The 20,780-nt window shown below is 36.6% G+C and overlaps 2 protein-coding genes across 2 annotated transcripts; both read left to right on the forward strand.

Annotated features, from left to right (window-relative positions):
- Positions 1–417: 417 nt before the first annotated feature.
- Positions 418–1,866, forward strand: LOC115711219 (probable membrane-associated kinase regulator 4). The gene has a single exon (XM_030639549.2). The coding sequence runs from the start codon at positions 644–646 to the stop codon at positions 1,793–1,795; it is 1,152 nt and encodes a 383-aa protein (XP_030495409.1). The 5' UTR covers positions 418–643; the 3' UTR covers positions 1,796–1,866.
- Positions 1,867–6,057: 4,191 nt separating this feature from the next.
- LOC133036022 (uncharacterized) lies at positions 6,058–9,378 on the forward strand. Its single transcript, XM_061112490.1, has one exon. The coding sequence runs from the start codon at positions 6,058–6,060 to the stop codon at positions 9,376–9,378; it is 3,321 nt and encodes a 1,106-aa protein (XP_060968473.1).
- The last annotated feature ends 11,402 nt before the right edge of the window (positions 9,379–20,780 follow it).

Here is a 20,780-nt window from a genome sequence, read left to right on the forward strand (position 1 = left end):
CTAATGTATTGTACTTTACTCTGAGAAATTAAATAATATAAATATATAAATTTTATATAACTAAATTGTAAATTCTTAATGAACAAAATTGATGTAAAATGTAAAAAAATCAAAACTCTGAAGGATGTAAATATTGTTACTTTTTCCACGATTGAAGTCCTTAGTTTTAGAAATAGCAGCAACTAAGTCATTGTTTTCTAAAATCAAAATCTAAACTTTTAATGGAAAAAGTTGATATTATACATTTGTATTTTCAAAAAAACATTTTAGACATATGTGTGTAGAATTCAAACATTTTCACCCCAGAAAAAATATATAGTAATAAATATCAATGTGAAAATGAGAGAGTGGATTTTATATTGATTGCTCCATTTGAAAATGATGATATTCTTTCTGCAATTTAGTTCTTGGAAGCATTCATTTATATATATATCAAATGAAAATTTAAAATTAATAATAATTTATAATTAGTAAATAAATATATAAATCTGACACTTTATTTTTATATTTATATTCAAACATGGCAGCATCTTCACTTTAAAAAATTGCTCTGCCCTCTTTCCCTCACTTAGCTCTTCTCCCCATAACCATCTAATATCTCCATTACACAACAACACACAAAGCCATATCATCATATGAGATAATGGCCATTGCAACAACTACTAATCTTATAGATGAGGACTACATAGACATGGAAATAACCTCTTCATCTTCATCTTCTTCTAACTTGTTTAAAAATGCAATTAACAACTCTCCACCGCTACCACCATGTCCATCACCTCAACAAAGCAACAAAGAGTTTGAGTTTCAAATGTCCTCATCACATTCTTATTTCCCAGCTGATGAGCTTTTCTACAAAGGAAAACTCCTCCCTCTTCATCTCCCTCCTCGTTTAAAAATGGTTCAAAAGATTATCCAAAGCTCAAATACACAACAACAAGAAGAAGAACAAGATGATGATGAACAAGAAGCCTTTGAAGACACTTTTACCATAATGCCCTTCTCTTCTTCCACTGCTCCATGTACAAACACAAACACTCCAATGGAGTCCTCACCATCTGACTCATGTAGAGTTAGTTGTGAGCTAAACCCAGATGAGTATCTCTCTCAATGGGCAAATGAAGTCAGAGTTTTCATCAATGGTGGTGGTGGTGGTGGTGCTGGTGGGGGTGGTAATGGTAGATTGCCAAGGATCAAGTCATGGTCTTGGAAGCTCAAGCAGTCTTCACTTGGGAGAAAGCTCAAGGCCTCAAGAGCTTATCTCAAGTCCTTGTTTAATAATGATAATACTAAGTCATCAGAAGATTCTACAACTACTACTACTCCTCCTACTAGCTCTAGTAGTGGCACAAGTAATGGATCCATTAAAAATGGGAGATACCAGAAGATATCTACTCTAATGAAGAGCATTGAAAATGAAATTATGGCTGAGGCTGCAGCTGCTGCTGCTACTGGTAGTTACCATAGAAAGTCATTTTCTGGTGTGATTCAGAGGCATTCTGGGGCTAAATTTTTGTGTACATCTACTTCTATATCAGGGGGATCTTCTTCTTCTTCTTCTTCTTCTTCATCATCATCATCTTCTTTTTCATTAAGCCCCAATGGTTCTCATGACCTTCATTTTCTTAAGAGGAGTAGTAGCAGTGCAAGCTCAGAACTTGAGAGCTCCATTCAAGGAGCCATAGCACACTGTAAGCAGTCATCACAGCAACAGCTATTCAGTGCTTCATATAGATCAAAGACACTTACTCAAGATGGGGATTTTCCATTGTGTTCATCAAGGATTGCAGTTTGATTATTTTTATAATTAAAATGATGGCTCTATCAATGTTATGTTTAAGCACTAATATATTTAATTTTAGAAAATATATACATGTTTGGATAATTGTTAATTGTTTGTTCAAATCAAATCTACTTAGCCCTACTTCCTTTCTTGACTTTCTTTTGTACTTGCTTGTAACTCTTTACAATAACATTTTCAATATTCACTCTATACAAGTATGTTTCTTTCATAATCATCATAACCCAACTTTTTTTTTTTTTTTTACATGATGGACATTTGATAGCTAAGCAAAGAGCTGAGTGAGACTAAGAATCAGCTCAGCTCATTCATTAAATGATGAAAAAAAAAGCTTTTTGTTTTTCAGTGACAGCTGCTTTAATAGAATCTTTCTGAAAATGTAAACAAATGAATAGAAAACTGAGACTTTTTCTATCTAGATTCACAATGTCTTTCACGCTTTATTAGCTACAACCGTCCTTTTTAAAAAATGAAAACTGAGTGTTTACTGTGTGCTTTTATTATTTTTTGCATGAAAGTGTGGAATATAATCAAAGTTATTATCTGAGCTTTTATTGAAAAGGAAAGCTGAAAAAGGTGTTCAGATGAACTCTTCTTTCTTTACATATGAATTGTTCAATTGACATGTTCTTGTGCAGAAAAATCATCATTTTACTGTTCACTGTTGAAAAAGAAAAAATAAAAATAAAAAATTCATATATCCTTTGGCTCTTAATGTTATCCACAAGTTAAAATTGAAAATATTATCTGAATATTTCCATCAATATATATATATAATCTGAATATATGTATATGCATTGGAGGTACCAAAGTGTAATAATTGGGGGGCCTCTGCAGAACATTGGTTTTAGAGTATGGACTAGATCAAATATTAAAGATGTATTTCCTAGAAAACTATATCCACTGAGTTTTATTAACTGTGTGAAAGTAGCAGCTAAGTGATTATTATTTATTTTGTGAAACAAGTCATGGTTTTGAATGGAAATATTATTTAATATTTATATTAAATTTCTGTAGTAAACACTATGACATATTAAAGTTTTAAGATCCAAAAGTTTAAATACACTATATTCTTTCTTTTTACTTTTATTTTTCGGATACAAATTAACTAGAGCAACTTTTATTACTCAAAGATTTGACTGCCAAAATATTATTAGAATTGATGGAGTACTGTACATAACTTAGACATATCTCTTATTAATGACAAAACCTCTATAAACGTTTTGTCTTTCTGGACTTATATATTGTTACACTTGTTTCCCTAAGTTCTTATTTTCTACAGCTATGTTTAATATCTTTTTATGGACCTCATGTTTTAATCACTTTCTCCTTACTAGTTAACTAGAATGCTACTATTTCAATTATTTTTTTTATCACATTATATACATATTGTACAACTCGGGGCATACATACATACATAATTTATCAAATTTGTCATTTATTGCATGTAATTTTTTATTTACTTTTTTTATGGAATTTATATAGAGAGAGATGGAATTTTTAGGTAAATGTTTGAAAAAAGAGACAAAGAAGAGTTTATGCTGTTTGCATTTGTCAGTGTGTTGTTGATTTGAACTAAACATTCGAGAGAGAAAACATATGTTGGAAAGATATTTGACAATAATTGTGTAATAATATTAATGAATACCAGTCCACTTGTTCAATCACTCTTCTTCCCAATGGCAGCGTACAAACCTTAAGTACACTATACCTATACATTCACCCTATTTTTTGAACAAATGGACCCTTTTATTTTATTTTTTTGTGTATGGGGGGAGGGTCGTGTTCACTTTCAGCTACGCTTTTCCGTACAATTTTTCAGCAATATGGATAAGAATATACAAACCAAGACATGTTCTTATTTTGCCTTCTTCACACCATTACAATAATATTTGAGGGAGATTGAATGAAAGGAAAATTCTCATTAATTGAATGAATAAGTAAATTACGTGTATATATAGCAACCAATCTGTAAGTTGTAGTAACTAAAATTAGTTACGAAGAATAACATAAATAACAAGCATCTCAACTAACTAATCCAGCTTATTTAGAGTTCGTTTGGAACGTCGTATTAGGTTGTATTGTATTGTATTATATTGAATTAGATGATATATCATATTTTATATAATACTATGTTAAATTTTAATTTATACTAAAATATTGTATATTGAGGTGTCCATAAAAGTTAATACCACATATAGTTTTATATATAAATATTGCATAAAATACAATTCAATATAATACAATGCAATACAATACGACTTAATACGGCGTTCCAAAAGAGCCCTTACTAACTAACTCACTTCCTATACTTTTAACACTCTTCCTCAAAATAGAGTATGAATGTCAGTCCCATCTTGTCTTTGAGAAGTTTGAACTGGAGAAAGGAATTTAGTCAATATGTTTGCTATCTGATTCTTTGTAGAAACATGCACAGTTTTCACAACTACTCCTTGGATTATTTTCCTAACAATGTGACAGTCTATCTAAATATATTTAGTTCTTTCGTGATAGACTGAATTGGTTGCAATGTGTTGAGCAACTTTATTGTCACAATGCAGCATTGTAGGCCCTTTTGTGATCGATTTTAAGTTCTTTTAGGATATATAAAAGCCACACTACTTCACATGTAATGTTAGACGTTGAACGGTATTCTACTTTAGTAGAAGACCTTGATATAGTATGTTGCTTTTTTGCTCTTCCAAGACACCATAGAAATATCAATGAATATGTAAAATCCACTAGTGGACCTCCTTGTATCAACGCCTGCTGCCCAATCTGAATTGGCATAGGCTTGAAGTTTGAATTCTAATGTTGATGAGAGCATGATTCCTTGTCCAGGAGTACCTTTAATATATTGTAAAACTCTTTCAGTAGCAGTCATATGGCTAGCCTTAAGTGTAGCAAGCAATTGACTCAGTTTGTTTACTGAAAAAGATATGTCTGCCCTAGCGATTGTTGCTAGACTTTCTTTGTTATCCTGGGATAATTTAAAGTTTGTCTCCATGGGAGTACTAACTAGTTTGTTTCTTAGGAATCTAAGATCATCAAGGAATTGTAAGGGATATCCTCTTTGAGACACAAAATTCCCTTATTTAGACACTGTTATCTCAAAGCGAAGAAAGTATTTCAGTTCAACAAAGTCTTTTGACTTCAACTTTGTGTTTAATCTTACTTTCAAACCCTCCAACTCCTGTGTATGATTTTTGGCATGAATTACATCATCCACATAGAGAAGTAGTAGGATGAAATTATTACCAAAATGCTTAATGAACAAGCAATGATCAGTTGCTTAATGATGAAAGCCTTCATGCTCTAAAGTTGTTGAGAATTTTCAAACTGTAAGTGTCATGTTTTGTGTGGCAAATTAGATATTGCTTTTGTTCAGTATTTGTTGTCTCTAACATCTGTTCTGGAGTTAGTTGCATCTGTTTTCACTAATATCATTTTAGTGCCATGTCAGCTTTCTGCTAGTTTGTTAGGGTGTGCCAGCTGTACTTTGCTGGTTGGTTAGTTAGTCTGGTTTATTATCTTTAGTATATAAATTCGATCAAAACCGTTGTACTAACCAACTCTCTTCTGTTAGAATCTTCTTCTTGATTCTTGCTCTGCTAGGGCAACATATTTTCTGTTTTTGTTCTTGTTTGTGCAGATTGAAGTTCGAGAGATCTTCCTGAGGTTGAAGATGAAGTTCAAATCTGCTTGATCTGAAGGGAGTTCAGATTCTTTGCTGAAGGTAGTTCAGCTGTGTGTTTCTTGTGTTTGAGATCTAAATGTGTTTAGATCTCAAAGCTTGAGGTTGTTCAAGCATTAGGTAACTTTGTATAAAAGTCAATTTAGATTACATTGTTTGATTTGAAGAATCGGAACTGGTTTTTGTAATTGAATTGATTGTTTAGTGAAAGTTACTGTACCCGGTTCAAGGGAACCCAAGCACTACTCGGTTGGAATGCGTTTCCAATGCAGAGGAAGCTTGTAAATTCTGTGTTCATTGTTTTTAATTTCTAATTCATAACATAGAATTAATCTGCTAAGAATCATCAATATGAACTGGTAGTAATTAGGACTTTCAATTGGTATCAGAGCTTACTTTTTCAAGTAAAGAAATTGCGATCTTGGATTTGTCCTATTGTCTGCACATCCTTAAGTTTCTCTGTCAATCTTTATCCTGTAATTTTCTAGAAAACTAACCCACCACGAGTCTCATCTCGTTGTGCAACAATGTTCTTTGCTGAGTGTGTGCAGATCTACCTGAAATGGAAATGTTCAGAGAAGGAGGATCAACTTCCAGACCCCCCATGCTGGAAGGTTCTAACTATCCCTATTGGAAGACAAAGATGAGAGCTTTCTTGAAGGCTGTGGATGAACGAGTCTGGATGGCAGTTGCCGAAGGTTGGTCACCTCCTACTGTTACTGACGAAGAAGGGGACAAGATCAAAAAATCCAGTGAATGGACTACTGACGAAATGGAACGAGCTAATTTCAATTCCAAAGCTCTTCATGCCCTCTTCAATGCTGTCTCGACTAATCAACTGAAAGTTATTTCGAACTGTGAAGTTGCCAAAGATGCGTGGGAAAAGCTGAAAATCAAGAATGAGGGAACTGATGCTGTTAAAAAGGCTCGACTTCGATCTCTAGCAAAATCCTTTGAGAATCTGTCAATGGAGGAAGATGAATCCGTCTCAGAATTTCATGCTAAGCTGTGTGACATTTCCAATGAATCCTATGCTCTTGGCAAAACTTACTCCAACAAGAAATTGGTGAGAAAGCTACTAGGTGTTCTTCCAAAAAGATTCATGTCCAAAGTAACGTCTATTGAAGAAAGCAGAGATATTGAAGCACTTGATCTAGACGAATTGATTGGGTCACTCCAAAATTATGAGTTAACTCTTGAGAGATGGGAGAAAGGGAAGAAAACCAAGAGTTCTGAGAAGGAGAAGATCGAAATGGAAGTTGCTTTCATCCATAAGGAAGAAAACTCTAAGGAAGTTGATTTGTCTGAATCTTTTACAGATGCGAATCTGGCCTTCCTGGCAAAGAATTATGCCCGATTCTTAAAAAAGAACTTCAAGAAATCTAATCCTGGTAATAAGGAAAATTCTACTGGAAGGAACTTCCCTGGTCCTAACCGACAATCCCAACAACCAGAAAAGAAACGAAAAGGGATTCAGTGTCACGAATGCTCAGGTTTTGGTCACATACAGGCAGAATGTGCAAATACACTTAAGAAAAAGAAGGCCTTGGCTGTCACATGGAGTGATAGTGAAGAAGAAGAGGCTAGTGATGAATCGAAGGATGATAAGTCTGTAATGGCATTTATGGTCAGGGAATCTGTCCCTGAAGAAGTTGAGGGAGATGACTCCTTGTCTGATTCTGAATCAACAGCTGATGAGAAAAATAAGGCTTATGAGGAAATGTTTGCCCAATGGGGCTATATGGCTAAGAGAGTGAAGGAACTACAGGATCTGAACAAAGCTCTTGATGATAGTAAATGTGAACTAGAAGATAAGCTCAAGAAGATGACATTGGAGTTGTGTTCCAAAGACAGTGAGATATACAAATTGACTTCTGAACTTGTGAGAGCAAAGCAGTCCCTTTCTCATGTTCCCTCGGGCACTGCTGCACTGAATCAAGCTCTCCAAAATCAGAAGCCGTATGGAGACAGAACATCTATTGGATACAAACTGTTATACAATCAAGGGAATGATTTGACTATTGAAGATAACTCAGCTTCATCCTCTGGTGATAAAATAAAGTTTGTGTCTGCCTCTACTACCATCAAGGATGATCAACCAGAGAAAAAACCTGATGAATCTAAGCCCAACTCTTTCAAAAGAGGTCCTATGAGTGAAAAATCAAGAGACAAACAGGTTGATCGATTTGTTCCAACGTGTCACTTCTGCAATAAAAGAGGACACATCAGGCCAAGATGTTACAAACTCCGAACTTACTTGACAAACCTTATCAATAGGAAATCTGGCCACGGTAATTTCTCTTTTGCCCCTCAACACGGAACTAAGAAGAAGAGGAAATCCAAACGTGAAAATCTGGCTCTTGTTGCTCATACCTCCCTGTCAGCTATGAAAGATAACTGCTGGTACTTTGATAGTGGATGCTCACGACACATGACAGGTTCCTGCAATGATCTTAAGAACTTTCATTCATCCAAAGAAGGGTTTGTCACCTTTGGTGATGGAAATAAAGGGGAGATTATGGGGCAGGGTGATCTAGATCTCTTGGATGTCTTCTCTCTGACAGGCGTGCTATTCGTGAAAGGACTGAAAGCAAACTTAATTAGCATCAGTCAACTATGTGATGCTAACTATGATGTGAACTTCACCAAGACACAATGCTTAGTCTCATCTGATGGGAAAACAGTTCTCGGAGGGAACAGAACGGCTGATCACTGCTATGTTCTGACCAATCAAGTAAAATGCCACAGGGTGTTCTTGGATAAACCTGATTTATGGCACTACAGACTGGGGCACCTAAACTACAGAGACTTAAAGAAGATTGTTTCCATCAAAGCTGTCCGTGGGATTCCTGAATTCAGATTGGGAAGAGATAGGGTGTGTGGTCCCTGCCAACAAGGTAAACAAATTAAGTCCTCTCATCCTCCTATAAATGCCCTCCTTACTTCCAAAGTACTAGAATTAGTTCATGTTGATCTAATGGGTCCAATGCAAACTGCAAGCATTGCGGGGAAACGGTATGTGATGGTGTGTGTAGATGACTTCTCAAGATACACTTGGGTAAACTTCCTCAAAGAAAAATCAGATACCTTTGGAGCCTTCTCCTCTCTGTGTCTGCAGCTGCAAAATGAAAAGGGTGTCACCATTGGCAAGATTTATCGGTTCAGAAGCGATCATGGGAAGGAATTTGAAAACGACATATTTGCTCAATTCTGTAATAAAATGGGTATTAGCCATGAGTTCTCTGCACCTAAGACTCCACAGCAGAATGGGATCGTAGAACGCAAAAATAGAACTCTTCAGGAGATGGCTCGGGTCATGCTGTGTGCAAAGGGTGTGGCTATCCGGTTTTGGGCCGAAGCTGTGAATACTGCATGTTATATATGTAATCGAGTTCATCTGCGAACTGGTGCATCTCAAACTCCTTACGAACTGTGGAAAGGCAAGACTCCTAATCTGAGCCATGTACATATATTTGGGTGTACCTGTTACATACTCAATGATCGTGATCATCTTGGAAAATTTGATGCTCGGAGTGATGAAGGAATTTTCCTTGGATACTCGACTAACAGCCGTGCGTATAGGGTGTACAACAAACGAACTTTTACAGTCATGGAATCAATGAATGTAAAGTTTGACGACTTGGAGGTGTCAGACAATGGGTCTGGATCTGGAGAGGAAGATTCCCATGACCCATATATCCCATCACTCCCTCTGGTTACACTTAATCAAGAAACACCAGAGATAACACCATCTAACAGCCAACCAGTCTCATCTGCCAATGATGGTACCTCATCTGTTGATTCTATGGGAGATGACGCCATCTCAAAGACTCGGCCCCATCAGCAAGGATGCAATGTCCTCACCTCACTCTCGATTATATAAGAAGGGTCCCCCGTCTTGGATTCAAAAAGCTCATCCTCCCACAATTGTCATTGGGGACCCAAATGCAACTATGGTCACTCGTCGCAAGGTGCTAAATGTTATTGCATTTGCTTGCTATGTGTCTCTGGTAGAACCTCAAAATGTAACTGAGGCTCTTTTGGATGAATTCTGGAACAATGCAATGCAGGATGAAATGGGGCAGTTCAAAAGAAACCGAGTGTGGATCCTAGTTCCTAAACCTGATGGAGTAAACATTATAGGAACCAAATGGCTCTTCAAGAACAAATCTGATGAGTTCGGGACAGTGGTTCGTAATAAGGCCAGGTTAGTTGCTCAAGGCTACAATCAAGTGGAAGGGGTTGATTTTGAAGAAACTTTTGCCCCCGTGGCTAGACTTGAGTCTATTCGGTTACTGTTAGCTGTGGCATGCTTCTTGAAATTCAAACTTCACCAAATGGATGTCAAAAGTGCCTTTCTCAATGGAGTCCTACAGGAGGAGGTCTATGTGAAACAGCCCAAAGGATTTGAGGACCCGAAGTTCCCAGAGCATGTCTATAAACTCAAGAAAGCTCTATATGGGCTTAAACAAGCTCCTAGAGCATGGTATGACCGGTTAACCTCCTTCCTTCTTGCAAATGGGTTTGCCAGAGGTACTGCTGATAACACTCTTTTTATTAAGCTCTTGCAACCAGGTATTTTTGTAGCTCAAATTTATGTTGATGACATCATTTTTGGGTCTACTTGTGAAAAGGAAGTTGTCAAATTTGTTGATCTCATGACTAGTGAATTTGAAATGAGTCTTATAGGGGATCTGAGTTTCTTTTTAGGTCTACAGATTAAGCAAACTGATCAAGGTATTTTTATCTCACAGTCCAAATATGTTAGAAAAATGCTTGAGAAGTTTGGCTTAGATCACACTAAACATGCCCCTACCCCTTTAAGTACTACTACCAAACTTAGCCGAGACGAGTCTGGTGAGTCTGTTGATCCCACCCTATATAGAGGAATGATAGGTAGTCTTCTATATTTGACAACGATGACTCGACATTTGCTTTAGTGTAGGCTTGTGTGCTCGTTATCAAGCTAATCCCAAACAAGCTTGATCTCATCCGTCCGTTCGTTAAGCGGATCTTTAAATACCTATCTGGAACTTCAGAGTTTGGCTTGTTGTACTCCAGAGATACCAACATGTCTATTGTTGGATACAGTGACTCCGATTGGGCTGGGAGCTTAGATGATAGGAAAAGTACGTCGGGAGGGTGTTTTTACTTGGGAAATAACCTTGTGTCATGGTTAAGCAAAAAACAAAACTCCATTTCCCTCTCCACCTTGCGTAAGCCGAGTATATCGCAAATTTTGGAAGCTGTTGTACTCAACTGATCTGGCTTAATAAAATGGTTACTGATTATGGGTTTCCACAGAACTCATTGGTCCTATATTGTGATAGTACAAGTGCCATTAACATTTCCAAAAACACAGTTCAGCACTCACGTACAAAACATATAGACATACGTTATCATTTCATTCGACATATGGTTGAATCTAAATTGTTGACTATTACTCATGTGTCTACAGGTGCTCAACTTGCTGATTTATTCACCAAGGCTCTGGATGCTCACACCTTTGCTCATCTTCGCAACTCCATTGGAGTTTGCACTATCTGATCTTGTGGAAGTTGCATCTTACATGAGTCAACAACCTCTGGCTATGGTAAGTTGGTCAATATTCTAAGTCTAGGGAGTTCACATGGTGTTTGGATTATTAATTGGCTGTGTCTAGGGAAGAATCATTCACTACCCCAGTTGCAAAGGCTACCTTTCTTGGATGAAATGGGAAGAGCTATCCTTGTACCTTTGAGTGCCTAGGAAAGTTTGCTCCTTTTCGAGTCACTCTCCGAGAAAAATTTAAAGGATGACGGCTACATCTCCCTGAAAGAGTGAAAGCCTCAACTGGTTGGCAAAACCCAGAGCGTGTGTGTCTATCAATCATTAGAAAAAGGGAAAGAAATTTTTAAATAAAAAAAACAAACAAAAAAACTGGGGCAAGTCATCTATCTTTTCTTTTGAGTGTCTTGTTTGAGATGAGTGAAGTGCCTTGATCAACTTCTTGGTGCTTCACATGAGGTCACTACACACACAAATGGTAGTTGGGTGATTCATCCTTGCTCATATGTCAATTGTTATCCTCTCATGCATATGATATTGATCCCTGTTGTTCTCAAATCTTATTGACTAACTTACCTGTGCTCTAAGTGCTGTTGTCCTGTGTAGGTGTCCTTCTACAGATTGTCTTTCAAAGCATTGGTGTTTGTTCCTGAAGAGCTATATTTTTTGAAAAAAATTGAGTGTCTGTTTTCACATGTGGTATTTTTCACAATTTTTTTTCTCTCAGTCGTTTTTTTTCTGGTACGTATTGCCTATCTCGAGTTGGGCTGTTGTTTTTTTTTTGTTCCTTTGTTAATGGGCTTGGGCTTCATTCTATAACATGATCAGGGCATTTTGGTCTTTTTCCATAAATGGTAATAAATATCTGTTTTTACCATCATTTTCTTTCACCAAACTTGTCAACTCAAACTATTCATCTTCTTAAGCTCAGTTCAATTTCTCTTTGGATTTTACTGTTTCTGGGGTGTCTTGGCTGTGCAACAATGGGCAAAAAGGCTGGGCGTCTCGTGAAAACGTCTGCGTTAACTGGCGATGGCTCGTCGTCTCTCTCACCACCGGTGCAACCCCACTCGTCCCCCACTAGGTCAGAATCGCCTCCATGCACACCAATCCCAGGTAAGCCTTCTTCCTCTGTAAGTCTTCCAAGAAGGTTTACTAGGTCAATGTCAATTCCATTTGCCTCGACTAAGGCTCCACCCTCATCCACCACTTCACCCCTGCCTCCCACTGAGTCTGACTCGTCTCCGCCCCCTCTGCCAAAGTCTCACCCAAAACGGAAACATGTTTCCTCTGATGCTACTCCTTCGTCAGTGCCTAAGAAATTCAAAATTCCTGAACCTAGTGTGTCTGAGCAAAACCTGTCCAATGCACCATTTTACTCTAATGATAAACTGCTTAGATTTCAAGAAAATGTATGTCGTCGCCCATTGTGGCCTGAATACCGTGTTAAGCTCAAGCATTTTCCTAGAATTAAGGAGTTAATTGAGTCTCGTGGGTGGTCATTGTCTGTTACTCATCTCCAACCCCAAATGAGAATCTGGTGAGAGAGTTTTATGCCAACCTTGATGAAAGCATTCTAAATAGGAAGAGTCAGTTCCTTTATCTAGCTTATATTAGAGGTAATAGGTTTCGGTTTGCTCCCTCCACAATTAGTTGTGTCCTGAAAATCAAAACCATCACCCATCCCACATTTAATGATGAATATAAACCTGAGTTTAAGGTTGTAGGAGCTGAGATTACTGACAATCCTAATTTTGTTTGGAATGGGAAGGAGTTACCTGTCACGGTTCTCTCCGAGTTTTACAGGATCCTCCATAAAATAGCCATGTCTAACTGGTGGGCCAATTCTCACATTTCCACAATCAACTACAATACAGCTAGATTTCTGTATGCCTTAGGTACTGGGGTCAGCATTGATCTTCCAACACTCATGTATGATCGAATTATGAGTTCTGCCTCTGCCAAAAGTATCAAACATACCCTACCTTATCCCAGCTTGATCAACAGAGTGGTTAAAAGAGGCTCTCCAGTTGTTTATGACCAAGACAAACTTCTTCGGGTTCCATCCATTGGTAAATCCTTTAATCCTGTGCATAGCAAACCACTTCCACTATCAGTCATGGATGTTTCTGCTGTTGGGGCTTCACTAATGGAAGATTTACCTGCTGCAACAACTGTTCCTTCCTCTTCACGAGATGGGGCTGCTTCCACTAATTGGCATTCTCAGTTGCTCGCCACAGTCACTGATCTGGCCACCTCCTATGCTCGTGACCAACTCAGGCAACGTCGCTTTGAAAAATCGGTCATTGATGTTCTCACTGCTATGGCCAATGTACTCAAGGAATCTGAAGCTTCTCCAGCTGTTCATTCTCAGGGGATTGTGTCTAGCTCTTCTGCAGATGAATCTGACCAGCATCAGCCTGCTCCTGGTCTCTCTCCATCTCCTGCCGCCATAGACCCATCTGCTGGACAAAGTCAGCCACAAATGTCTGCAGCCACTCCCGTCCCTTTCTCTGCTGATGTTCAAGGTGCTCAGGGTGTCTCTTCATCAGCTGGCATTGACAAAGAGATTGATTCCTGGTTTCAACAAGGCGAGGATATTGGGACTGGTATTCAGGGGGAGTCGTCACACACTGCTGTAGTCCAGGGGGAGCCCTCAAATGTGGCATCTGTTCAGGGGGAGCCTTCCAATGTGGCTCCGGTCTCTGCTCCAGATGGTGGTGACTCAAGGATTCTTGGTGCTCCTCTGGTCTCATATTCCAGCAGTGATTGATTATGATCATCGAGGGGGAGTTATTTTACCTTTTGATATAAACTTTGTTCTTACCTTTTGATATAAACTTTGTACACAGTTTTTTTTGGGGTTTGTGTTAATATTGTGGATACTGGCTGTGTTTTAGTATTGCGTATGTCTAAACTGTTGATGATTTCAATGTGGTTTGTCGTTGATCATAATTTGCCAAGGGGGAGATTGTAAGTGTCATGTTTTGTGTGGCAAATTAGATATTGCTTTTGTTCAGTATTTGTTGTCTCTAACATCTATTCTGGAGTTAGTTGCATCTGTTTTCACTAATATCATTTTAGTGCCATGTCAGCTTTCTGCTAGTTTGTTAGGGTGTGCCAGCTGTACTTTGCTGGTTGGTTAGTTAGTCTGGTTTATTATCTTTAGTATATAAATTCGATCAAAACCGTTGTACTAACCAACTCTCTTCTGTTAGAATCTTCTTCTTGATTCTTGCTCTGCTAGGGCAACATATTTTTTGTTTTTGTTCTTGTTTGTGCAGATTGAAGTTCGAGAGATCTTCTTGAGGTTGAAGATGAAGTTCAAATCTGCTTGATCTGAAGGGAGTTCAGATTCTTTGCTGAAGGTAGTTCAGCTGTGTGTTTCTTGTGTTTGAGATCTAAATGTGTTTAGATCTCAAAGCTTGAGGTTGTTCAAGCATTAGGTAACTTTGTATAAAAGTCAATTTAGATTACATTGTTTGATTTGAAGAATCAGAACTGGTTTTTGTAATTGAATTGATTGTTTAGTGAAAGTTACTGTACCCGGTTCAAGGGAACCCAATCACTACTCGGTTGGAATGCGTTTCCAATGCAGAGGAAGCTTGTAAATTCTGTGTTCATTGTTTTTAATTTCTAATTCATAACATAGAATTAATCTGCTAAGAATCATCAATATGAACTGGTAGTAATTAGGACTTTCACAAACCACTATCGAGAACCATGTTTCAAGCCATATAATGACTTATTTAACTTGCATACGGCATTGGGTGGTAATTAACTCTCCCTTAAGACTATACTCTTGAGGGATAGTTATATGCATATCTTCATGTAAGTTACCATGCAAAAAAATATTGTTAACATCTAATTGATGTAATGTCTATTCTTTAATGGCTGCAAGAGTAACAAATTTAACAGTGATAAATTTTTCAACAAGGGCAAATGTTTCAAAATAATCTATTCCTTCTTGTTGGTTATACTATTTGGCCACCAATCATGCTTTAAACCTTTCTACTGGACCATCAGTATTGAACTTTATTTTATAAACCCACTTACAACCAATCACAAGTTAATGTAAAGAAAGGCTGACAATTGTCCAAGTATTATTTGCTTCAAGGGCTACAATCTCAATATCCATAGCACAATTCCAATAAGGAATCCCATGATCTTGATAAAAGAGCTCAGGTTCTTGCAGTGCAGAGATGGCAAATATGAGAGAAAGATATGTAGGAGATAGTCTGGAATAATAAATGGCATTTGATAGTGGATGTGTTGTAACCAAAATAGAATCCTAAAAAATTACTTGAAGATAAGTTAGCTAAAAAAAGTGATAATCAGTGAGATAAGATGGCTTATTTCGAGTTCTAGGAAGTCTAGTTTTCTCACTAGATACATACACTTGTGTAGTAGGTTGTAATTTTTCATTATTGGGAACAGATGAATTAGTAGAATCGTTAGATGAGGGTAAAATAGTTTGTGTAGAATAGGGAACAGAATCAAAAAAATGATGATGTGAATCAAGTAAAGATTCAGTTTGGACAAAAGGAAAAATATATTCATGGAAAATAGCATCCCTACTGTAGAAAAATCGATTGATATTAAGGTCTGGAAATTTATATACCTTTATACCAGTTGGATAACCAAGGAAAAGACAAGGGGCATATCTTGGTGAAAATTTTATTCTAGATGAGCTAAGTGTAGACACATATGCTAAACTTCCAAAAGCCTTTTAAGTGTTCATAATTGGGAGACATATCATGCAAAATTTCAAAAGGAGTTTTGCGTTTAAGATTGGGTGAGGGATTTTGTTTATGAGGTAAGTGGTAGTAGCAACACATTCATTCTAATAACATAGTTGAATATAAGATTAAAACAACAATGCATTAGAAACATTGAGTAGATGCTGGTGTTTTCTTTCCACAATAGAATTCTATTGAGGCCTTTGGACACAAGAATGGTAATAAATAATGACAATATCTTTGAATAAAATGATAAATTGCAGCTCTTTGGCATTATCAAATCTAATGCATTTCATAGATTTATTTAACTGAGTCTTAACAAACTGTAAAAACTGGGAAATGACTATTTGAAAACTAAGTTTTTATTAATAAAATGGACCCAAGTGTATCTTGAGCAATAATAAATAATGGTGATAAAATACTTATATCCCGTAGTAGTCATGGTATTATATGGCCCCCATATATCAATGTGTAAAAGATTAAAACAATTAACAACAATATTATGGTTTGATACAAAAGGCAACTTTCTTTTTTAGTATAGTGGCACAAAATAGTGAAAATGAGGACTAGGATAATGTCCAAACTGTACATTTTAAATTAAAGGATGTTGTTTGATACAAGAAGGATGTCCTAAACGATAGTGAGATACAATATTATCAACAATCTTAGAATCAGAATTGACAAAAAATAGCAATAGTTATAGTATCATGAGACAAATTTAAATAGTATAATTCCCCATTTTGATTGCCCATACCAATCATTTGAGTCTTCATATTTTCCTCTATAATATTATACATAGATGGAAACTAAGAGATGAGGTTAGTAAAGGAACATACAATAAACTATACTTCAAATTAGGAGCATGAAGGACATTTTTTAGAATAAGATCATGAGAAAGTTTAATTGTTCGAACACATTTAATAGAAATATGAGAATCCTTAGGCAAACTAACAATCGAATGTGGTGTAATTTTATGTATCTCAACGAATAAAGATAGACCAGGACACACATAATGTGTAGTTCCTGTGTCAATTATACATCTAGCAGTTAATTCATTCAACCGCCTTATTAGGTTGGTTGTGGTGGTCCAGCTCTGCCTGATGTGATTGGAGGATGTATTCTTGGTCATCTATCTACCTCAAGAATTTGAATCTCTGTTAAGTGAATACATTGCAATCAACTTGACGTGGTTCTTTAGTTTGGCCAACATGGCAGATGAACTCTCTAAGTCTGGAAAACTCGAGATCTTCTCCCAAGTCTACATGGGGCTCGCCAATGGCTAGTTCACCAATTCTCATAGCCGTTTCTCTAGCATAGTACTGGGGACGAGGTCTAGTTGTTATTCCTGGGGGCTGCTCCACGTGGGTCCTTCCTTCAGTGGGAGGCGCTAGTGGAGGGTCTTCCCTTGGAGGTAGGGGCCGATTGTTTAGATCCATCGGGATGTTTATGTTGACCTAGCGAGCTCTAATGGCCAAATTTGTGATGCCTACCGAGATGGTAGGATTGACCACATTTGCAGCGTTCGTGGAAATTCCAGTCGCGATTGGAGCATGGACATTAAGATCTAGAATCAAAGGGTCTTGCGGGAAACCCGATGAGGTAGAGGCTGTAGTCGGAGTTTCTCTCATGTTAACCATATCGTTTGATTAGATTACTTGAGTTCAGCTCGCTCTCAATGAAAGCACCAAACTATTAACCTCGGATTTGGCCAAGTAACAGTGGAGTCGAGTGTAATACCGATGCTTTCCATGTGTTACACAATTAGAACAATAAAGTAAATGAACACAGGATTTATAGAGGTTTGACCCCTTTAGTTAGCGAATAATGACTTACTCCCTTTTTAGTTGTATTGATGCCGAGAGATACTCAAATCATTATAGAGATGGGTCTGAACTGAAGTAGCTCTCTAAAGGTTACAATGTAGGAATCAGAGTTGGAAAATCTCAAGTATGACAAGAGCAGTGGGTGTGAGAGAGAGAGAGAGATTACATATCATACTTAGAGATAGGGTTTTTAACTAGCACTCTATGACTTAGAGCTTACGGTACTAAGGTTTGGTTAAGGCTCTTTATATAATAGAGCTTAGACCCTTCAAATCCCTTAGAAATAGGTAAAATAACTGTTATTTACATATGAAATTAGTAAAACACAAAGACTAAAATGTCCCTTGAAAATAGATATTTTCCCCTCTGTTTTTGTGGACTGTTAAGGCCCAATTCGCAGTCTGGCTTGTTGTTCACGTGTCAAGTTGTGCACCAAAGTCTTGTCAAGCCAATGTCTGGCTGGCCATGCATCTGTAGGATGCATGCTGGCCAACCTTATGATGTACAGAACCTGGCTAGCCTATGTTGGCCATAGGACTGGCCAGGAGTGGCTAGCCAATCCCCTCGTGGTAGTTGGTTGGCCATTCATCGTCCCGTTTGAATGTTTAGACTTCTTATTGGTTGAAGCGTTAAGTAGATGACTTAACTTTCTTGTTGGCGAGTTGTATTGCCATGTGGCATTGTTGTTGCCACGTAGACATGCCACATCAGATCAGCAAAAATTGGGATAACACATAACTTATGGCTTAAAAACAAAAAGCTTAAATTTAAGTTAAAACTTCTTCTATTTTCATTTCATTATACCCAAAGGCTTACATAAAGAAGAGAATTGTACAAAATTTTACATAAAATTGAAGAGGTATATTAATATTTGGTAACCTCAGCCTATTGGTAGTACTAACGCAAGTGGTCTGCATTCTAGGCATGAGGGACCCTTGATCCATTAATCCTCTTAAGTTAGAAAGTTCATTTACCCACTTTCTGAAATAATTCTGTTAACGCAGATTTTTGTTAACCAATAATAAGCCTTTTCGTAATAAATATAACACAGAAATAATAAGAAATAAATAATGTATAAATAACACCAGATATTTTTATGTGGTTTTGTAGTTAAATTTGCATACTCTAGGAGTCTACTTTATTTAAGATATTTTCTGATTACAATATACAATATACAATTGATCGTATCTATTTTTCTCTCTCGAATTCTCCATCCCTTTTTCTGTGGGATCTGCCCCTATTTATAGGAATATAAGTTGGTAGTTATTTACATTTAATTCAAAATATGTAACCGTAAACAAAACGTGGTCAATTCCCACGTTTCATTTAAATCGTAGTATGTTGGATAATACTAGATAACTGTTTAATTGCTTGTTATTCTTATTCTTATAGATGATCAATGTTGATTTGGACAATTTTACCAATAGTACTCGCTTGTATATACTTAATCAGTTTTTTCAAAATTATCTAAGTATAGAGGGATATATATGTATATTGATATATTTTCTTTAGCTTAAATTGTACTACTGATTATCAATTGAATCCTTAAATTTTTAAATTTTTCATTATTTTTCGCACTTGTATACTTAGAAATTTTGAAAATTCCACTTAGAATATGAACATTGAAATGTTCATACATTGCCACACCAAGCTGTGAAAGATGGTCGCATAAATAAAACAGCGACAAAGCGAATATGCATTTAAAAGCACCAAGTTGCAATTATTAATGCATAAAAATGCATAATAATTATGAAAATACTTAAAAGTTTTGAAACAAAAGGATATCCTGAAAGGATATATTGTTCATATAAACCAACATCAAAAGAGAAACATAATTGTCTTAAAAACTAAGTACAAAAGGCGAGTACCTGTGTACTTCTCAAAAAGAGTTTGAATAAAAAAGGAAATAAATTAAGTACTAGGGGCATTGAGATCTTTCGCGATCTTATCGGTACCATCCGCAACTTTGGCAATGTTTGTGACCTCAGCCTCCTTTGGCTAAAGGTTTCCGCCTAGCCCTTGGGTCACAGTATGACACTGTTGGAATTATTTTACCAGGATCTAGATTTACTACCATGTATGTTACATTAACATCCTAATATGAATTCTAAAACAATGAAATAAACACATATAAATTTCAGTAAACCTTACATTGGGTGCAGCGGAATATAATGACTCCTTCCATTCAGATCTCTAGCCCTTAATTCCTTTCTGTAGTAGAGCATAATCAAGATCTGAATCTGGATCTCTTTCTCTCCTTCCTTTGATGGTGATTCTCCTTCTTGTTGTTTGGATTCTTCACAGTCTTGTAGGAAATTATTTTACCAGGATCTTAGATCTACTCACAAGTATGTTGATTAACATCCTAAATATGAACTTCTAAAACGATTACGAAATAAACACATATAAAGTATTAGAAACCTTACATTGGGTGCAGCGGAATAATATGACTCCTTCCGTTCAGATCTCTAACCCTTGTATCCTTTCTGTCGCAGAGTATTATCAAGATCTGAACCTGGATCTCTTTCTCTCCTTCTTTAGTGCTGAAACTCCTTTTTGTTGAATGTCTTTCTTCACGATCTTCCTCACTATGATTGAGGTAACACTTGCTGTGTGTGGGCACTACTCTAATCACTAAGAGGTTTCGAAATTTCAAGGAAGAAGAAAGAGAACTTAAAGTGGCGGCTAAGATTTTAGAAAGAGAAGACTCAGGTTTTTCTCTGAATGAAAAGTATGAAAATTAAGTGTAATTTTCCTGAAGCCTTCACTATCTATTTATAGCATTCCACTAGGGTTAGGTTTGAATTATTTGGCATTAAAATAATGAAAATATCAGATGATAAGCCCTATAAAAGTGGCCGGCCTAGGCAATATGGATTTGGGCCTCACTTTCTGCAATTTTGCAGTTTTATCATTTCTGTATCTCATTTTCTCAAAAACGCCAATTTTCAAATTCAACCATTTAAATGCCAATTCTAATTATTTAATAACTAAAAATAATTATTAAATAATATTGTCATTTATCATATTTATTAATTGAACCATACAAAGTATCATAATTAACAAATATGCCCATAAAACTCTTTCTTTACAATTTCGCCCTTACTTAGTGAAAAATTCACAAATAGACATAGTCTAATTTGAGAATTATAATTGATTAATCAAAACCAATTATA

Source organism: Cannabis sativa, chromosome 3, assembly GCF_029168945.1.
Source record: "Cannabis sativa cultivar Pink pepper isolate KNU-18-1 chromosome 3, ASM2916894v1, whole genome shotgun sequence".
NCBI lineage: Eukaryota > Viridiplantae > Streptophyta > Magnoliopsida > Rosales > Cannabaceae > Cannabis > Cannabis sativa.

Coding starts and splice junctions, on each gene's coding strand:
- LOC115711219 (XM_030639549.2), top strand. CDS start 644: ATGGCCATTGCAACAACTACTAATCTTATAGATGAGGACTACATAGAC.
- LOC133036022 (XM_061112490.1), top strand. CDS start 6,058: ATGGAAATGTTCAGAGAAGGAGGATCAACTTCCAGACCCCCCATGCTG.